This window comes from Plutella xylostella, chromosome 12 (genome assembly GCF_932276165.1).
Source record: "Plutella xylostella chromosome 12, ilPluXylo3.1, whole genome shotgun sequence".
In the NCBI taxonomy this organism is placed as follows: domain Eukaryota; kingdom Metazoa; phylum Arthropoda; class Insecta; order Lepidoptera; family Plutellidae; genus Plutella; species Plutella xylostella.
The window spans coordinates 6,371,157-6,377,877 of NC_063992.1; the positions used below are offsets into that span (position 1 = coordinate 6,371,157).

A 6,721-nucleotide genomic window follows, 5' to 3' on the forward strand; every position below is an offset into this window, starting at 1 on the left:
GGCATCACATATCAAAACAACATTTATATATATAGCTGTACCCGCGCGCTTCGCTTCGCCTTAAAAAGTTTTCCCGTGGGAATTCCGGGATAAAAAGTAGCCTATGTTCTTTCCCAGGGTCTAGACCGTATGCATACCAAATTTCATTTAAATCCGTTCAGTAGTTTTGGCGTGAAAGAGTAACAGACAGACAGACAGACAGACAGACAGACACAGTTACTTTCGCATTTATAATATTAGTTAGGATTTGCTTTTGCCTGATATAATAATTGATTGCCATGGGTTGTGAAAGAGTTGAAAATTAAAGTAGGTATAAATTAATTTTAAGTTTTTAATAAAGGAACATTAAGAAAGGTAACAAAAACAAATCAACACATTGATGAGACTGCCTCATTTACTTCATCTCCTATAGACAATAGCTTCCTCCACTGTTCTGGATTAAGACTGATTCCTTTTTTACCCGGTAAAAGTTGGCCATTCTTTTCGTAGAATTCCCTGATATCCACATAACATTTACCCTTAAATTCACGGACTTTAACTAGCTTGGTTCCTGCTAATACCCATGTTGGCTCTTTATCATCAGTCCTAGAGCTGGTCTTACTATCATCAGATTTGCCCATTTTTGCCTTTTTACTTGGGACTGGGTTGCGCTGAAAAAAGTTGAATAGTAAAATTTATAAATGAAATCTATTGGAACATGAATTGAACTAAAAATGTGAATGATGGTAAGTAATCATTTTCAAATGGTCAAACTGTCTTATTGGAACTCTCACTCGCACTTAAAGGCATATTAGAATATGAATCTTTTGCAAGTCTGTAAAGGCTCAAGTATAGTCTAACTAATAAATGATAAACTTACATCCACTGGTCCTTCATCACTGTCACTCGAAGAAGACTCTTTCTTGTTTTTGGGCATTTTGCAATGAACTGTAAATAAAAACGTTATTTAATATGGGTAGTTAATTTTCAATCAAATCTAAAGTTGTTCCATGTAGGCCACATTAAAACATGCCCCATGGTTATCATTTATTTATACTTTTATTGCACAATTTACAAAAGTATGTGTAGAATCAGGTGGACTTAATGCTAAGAGTATTCTCAACCAGTCAACCTGCAGGAGGTTCAGGAGAAGAAAGTAGGGAAGTGTAAAAAAAAATATGTATTCATACTTAATAAGAATTAACCTTGCATTTGCATGCAAGCATTACAAAAAAAAACTGAAATACATGTGCTGAATTTGAATTGTTTGAACTACCAGATTTTACGCATATTTAAAAAATACGGCACCTACATAGGTACCTTAATTATATTAAACAGGTGGAAAGATCTTCAACTTAAAGATTCTAACCTAACCTATACAGTATTTCATTAATTACTCACCTTAATCTGAAAAATTCAAGGTAATGCTTATTACTTGACGGTGGGTTTATGAAAATTTAATTATATGAAAATTATTTGTATTGGTTTTCTCAACGACTTTACATTAAATTCTAACAAAATTAAAATTTACTCGACGTCACCGGTTTTTCTGACAATAAAATGAAAATCTTACACTGAATTGACTGAATGACATGACAAACAATAAGAGAACTGTCATGATGTGTCACTGTCATCTTGAGTACTTATCTGTGTTTGCAGAAATCCTAATCCTAACTAATATTATAAATGCGAAAGTCACTGTCTGACTCTCCTACTATAGAATAGATTTATCATATTAGGTTTTGTATTTATTTCAGACAACTGAAAAACTTTAATACCGCGATGTAGGATCTTCATATTAATTCGCCTCGGTTCCATACAAGCTCTCTGTATTGCGCTTTTAGTGCCATCTGTTGGTTATATCCGGAACTGTCTGTCTGTCTGTTACTCTTTCACGCCAAAACTACTGAACGGATTTGAATGAAATTTGGTATACATATGGTCTAGACCCTGAGAAAGAACATAGGCTACTTTTTATTGCGAAACGGAGGTTGTAAGGGGTTCAAAGGGGTGGTTAAAAGTTGTATGCGAATACTTAATTTTAAAAGATAAAAATACTACGGCTGACTGGCGTAGTGGTTAGTGACCCTGACTGCTATGCCGAAGGTCCCGGGTTCGATTCCCGGCCGGGGTAGATCTTTTTTTAAATAAACTTTATATTTAAGCACTTGATGAGCAATAATTAAACATTTTGTTCTAGCGTTTTTGAAACTTCGATCTGTGAGTGGATGAAATAGGTGTTCATATTTTATATGAAGTTCGTCATTTTTGAAGATAAAAACATTATATTTTGTATTTAGGCACTACATAAAAAAAAAAAAATTCGCATATAAAAAAAACCCAGTGTGGGGGTGTAATATAGGGGTTGAAAGTTTTATGGGTGTTGAGTTTTAGAAGTTTTATTTATATAGTAGCTATGTCCGCTCCTAGATGGCGTTGTCGGATCGGATATAGATCGCGGTATGGTTTGATTTTAGCTAATGTACTTATAGTTTGTATGTATTTACAGTAAGATTTTAAGGTCCTCGAAAACAACCCAATATACGACTGTACTTTTCAATACGAGGTTTCATTCATTGTCATTTGGTTCTTATGCGTCATTTTTGAAGATAAAACCATGAAACTTATTACGTAGGTGTTTTAGGAAAATATGCAGAGATTTTCTATACGGAATTCCCATGACTGACACGCACAGGCTAAACGTAGCGTAGGCACATGAAATTAGGAAGGGACGTAGCTTAGGTACCGTATTTTCCCACAAAAACCGGAGTTAGCGGTTGAAATTCGGCATTAACTTAGGCTGTTTTTAACAGCATGCGGATTTGATCACGCACGCGGGATTTCCCCGCACGCGTTCATACCAGTATTCATTGTGACGCGTGGAATATGCACACGAGATGCCGGAAAATGGCGTGCTATCCCACGTGCGTGATGAAATCTGCATGCTGTTAAAACAGCCGTAAAGCTTAGTTACAATAGGATATTGCAAGATACCTAGATGTTTTCAATCTAACATGTCTGCACACCTTAGTAAAGTTATGGTTTTGTTTTGAAAAATGGGAGTTAAAGTGAAAAAAAATAAGTAGTATGAAAAAAACCAAAACTGCATAAGTTAGATGCTTGAAATTAAACATTTATAAATTACTATTCTGCCATTGCTATACAAGTCTTTGCTCAATGAAGTCATGAAAATCATTTTTAGTCAAGTATCTTCGTACTTATTTGTCAACTTTCATCTAATTTAATACCACCATGGCATGTTATTGGGTAGGTAGTTCGGGAGTAGTCCACGGCAAAATAATTTTAAGGCGAAGCGAAGCTCGCGGGCAACAGCTAGTAAATAATAAATAGCAAATATTTAACGCCGGCTCCATACGTTGGCCCCAACGCAGGTCCCAACGCTACTCGTCCAACGTATGGATCTAGAAAATTGCATTGGCCCCAACGTTGGGGCGAGCGTTGGTAGTTGGCCGTCTTGTGTCGGTTTTATCAAAGGAATCTGCGCCAACGCTGGCAGTCACGCCCACACGTTGGCGCTTTGCTCAGTGCTCTTGCAACATGCAACGAGTGCGGACGTCAAGCGAGAATGGATTTCTCATCCACAAAATCATCACCTTTATGGAAAAACTAGCTGTTGCCCGCGAGCTTCGCTTCGCCTTAAAATTATTTTGCCGTGGACTACTCCCGAACTACCTACCCAATAACATGCCATGGTGGTATTAAATTAGATGAAAGTTGACAAATAAGTACGAAGATACTTGACTAAAAATGATTTTCATGACTTCATTGAGCAAAGACTTGTATAGCAATGGCAGAATAGTAATTTATAAATGTTTAATTTCAAGCATCTAACTTATGCAGTTTTGGTTTTTTTCATACTACTTATTTTTTTTCACTTTAACTCCCATTTTTCAAAACAAAACCATAACTTTACTAAGGTGTGCAGACATGTTAGATTGAAAACATCTAGGTATCTTGCAATATCCTATTGTAACTAAGCTTTACGGCTGTTTTAACAGCATGCAGATTTCATCACGCACGTGGGATAGCACGCCATTTTCCGGCATCTCGTGTGCATATTCCACGCGTCACAATGAATACTGGTATGAACGCGTGCGGGGAAATCCCGCGTGCGTGATCAAATCCGCATGCTGTTAAAAACAGCCTAAGTTAATGCCGAATTTCAACCGCTAACTCCGGTTTTTGTGGGAAAATACGGTACCTAAGCTACGTCCCTTCCTAATTTCATGTGCCTACGCTACGTTTAGCCTGTGCGTGTCAGTCATGGGAATTCCGTATAGAAAATCTCTGCATATTTTCCTAAAACACCTACGTAATAAGTTTCATGGTTTTATCTTCAAAAATGACGCATAAGAACCAAATGACAATGAATGAAACCTCGTATTGAAAAGTACAGTCGTATATTGGGTTGTTTTCGAGGACCTTAAAATCTTACTGTAAATACATACAAACTATAAGTACATTAGCTAAAATCAAACCATACCGCGATCTATATCCGATCCGACAACGCCATCTAGGAGCGGACATAGCTACTATATAAATAAAACTTCTAAAACTCAACACCCATAAAACTTTCAACCCCTATATTACACCCCCACACTGGGTTTTTTTTATATGCGAATTTTTTTTTTTTTATGTAGTGCCTAAATACAAAATATAATGTTTTTATCTTCAAAAATGACGAACTTCATATAAAATATGAACACCTATTTCATCCACTCACAGATCGAAGTTTCAAAAACGCTAGAACAAAATGTTTAATTATTGCTCATCAAGTGCTTAAATATAAAGTTTATTTAAAAAAAGATCTACCCCGGCCGGGAATCGAACCCGGGACCTTCGGCATAGCAGTCAGGGTCACTAACCACTACGCCAGTCAGCCGTAGTATTTTTATCTTTTAAAATTAAGTATTCGCATACAACTTTTAACCACCCCTTTGAACCCCTTACAACCTCCGTTTCGCAATAAAAAGTAGCCTATGTTCTTTCTCAGGGTCTAGACCATATGTATACCAAATTTCATTCAAATCCGTTCAGTAGTTTTGGCGTGAAAGAGTAACAGACAGACAGACAGTTCCGGATATAACCAACAGATGGCACTAAAAGCGCAATACAGAGAGCTTGTATGGAACCGAGGCGAATTAATATGAAGATCCTACATCGCGGTATTAAAGTTTTTCAGTTGTCTGAAATAAATACAAAACCTAATATGATAAATCTATTCTATAGTAGGAGAGTCAGACAGTGACTTTCGCATTTATAATATTAGTTAGGATTAAAAAGTTCCAGATTTTATTGAACGTAACAACAAGCACATCCAATAATATGAGATGAAACTCGAAAGGAACATAAAAATCAAAATGTATTAGCTGATGCATGGCGCCGCATTCAACAGAAGATGGGCGTGATCTTCTCAATTGAAGACTCAAAAAAGCGGGAATCATTAATGAGCACATATTTATCGCCTCAGAGCAGTTAAGATTTCTGTATCGGACATCTTTACGTTGGCCCTGCCGGGACACAACTAGTTTATTAGCCAACGTATGTACGCCTCACCCAATTTGCAGTCCAACGTTGGTACGAGCGTTGGGGCCAACGTATGGAGCCGGCCTAATAATAATAAATATTTTCTAGTTCACCGCCGTCGTTGGGCAGGGTTCCCAAGAGGCTGGCCGCATTGCCCCGCTGGATAGCGAGGCTTATCATTAAATTTGTCCTAGGTATTTGCCAGCCCTTTGGTCGCCGGAGTCGTCGATCAGCCGTGTCGCAATAGGCTATGTCTGAAAAAATTGAACAACGCTCATAATTTTTCTGATGATAGGAATAACCCTCCGTATCATCCTAAAAAAATCTCAGATTTTTCCTATGCGTCAGTAATTTTATAAAAATAAAAACATTTCAAGTTTCACAAAACGGGGATATGATGGCACTTCAGGACTTTTTCCATCGTCTCTATAGGCATTAAAAAAAAATATGACAGGTTTTGATGTGACGTCGTTGTTTGGACGTTGTAGGTCTATGGATAGACGTGTGACCAAAGAGTATGTAACTGACGCCTGTCAATTTTTTCTTTTTTATTGCCCATATATTTTTATAGAGACGATGGAAAAAGTCCTGAAGTGCCATCATATCCCCGTTTTGTGAAACTTGAAATGTTTTTATTTTTATAAAATTACTGACGCATAGGAAAAATCTGAGATTTTTTTTAGGATGATACGGAGGGTTATTCCTATCATTAGAAAAATTATGAGCGTTGTTCAATTTTTTCAGACATAGCCTATTTCCTTGAATATGCGTTTTGCATCCAGCCCCCACGGACCCAGCGTCTCTACGCCGAAAGGCACAAACATGTAGCCTTGTCCTAGGGCTGCATACTTGCGCCTTTTATCCGCCTCAGCCGTCGCTGCTAGTCTGGCGAAAGACAGTCTGGAAAAAATGAAGTTGGTGTAAGACTGAAATTAAAGTAATACATACACTCGCACTTTTTTTTTACTAGGTATCGATAAAAAAATCCATAAGAAGCACATCACTATTTCAGCAGGGCTATGTTGGCAGTTTTGTACGTCATAATTTTTGTTTTGTTGGTACCCTGTGTTGTCATACAAGTATTTTTTCTTTTTTTTCCCTTGTACTCCCGTCTCTTAAAGCCGCGTACAGACCGGCCCAACGAACGCCAACGAACGTTTTTCGTTGACCTTCGTTGCTGCAATCTGCCCTGTAT

At 37.4% G+C, this 6,721-nt stretch overlaps 1 protein-coding gene across 1 annotated transcript; it reads right to left on the minus strand.

The window, feature by feature from the left end:
• Positions 1-317: 317 nt before the first annotated feature.
• LOC105383247 (RNA polymerase II transcriptional coactivator) lies at positions 318-1,550 on the minus strand. Its single transcript, XM_011553276.3, has 3 exons — positions 1,381-1,550; positions 860-927; positions 318-650 (listed from the first exon to the last, which is right to left on the minus strand). Exons 2-3 carry the CDS (start codon positions 914-916, stop codon positions 369-371), a joined length of 339 nt encoding a protein of 112 aa, XP_011551578.1. The 5' UTR covers positions 917-927; positions 1,381-1,550; the 3' UTR covers positions 318-368.
• Positions 1,551-6,721: the final 5,171 nt, after the last annotated feature.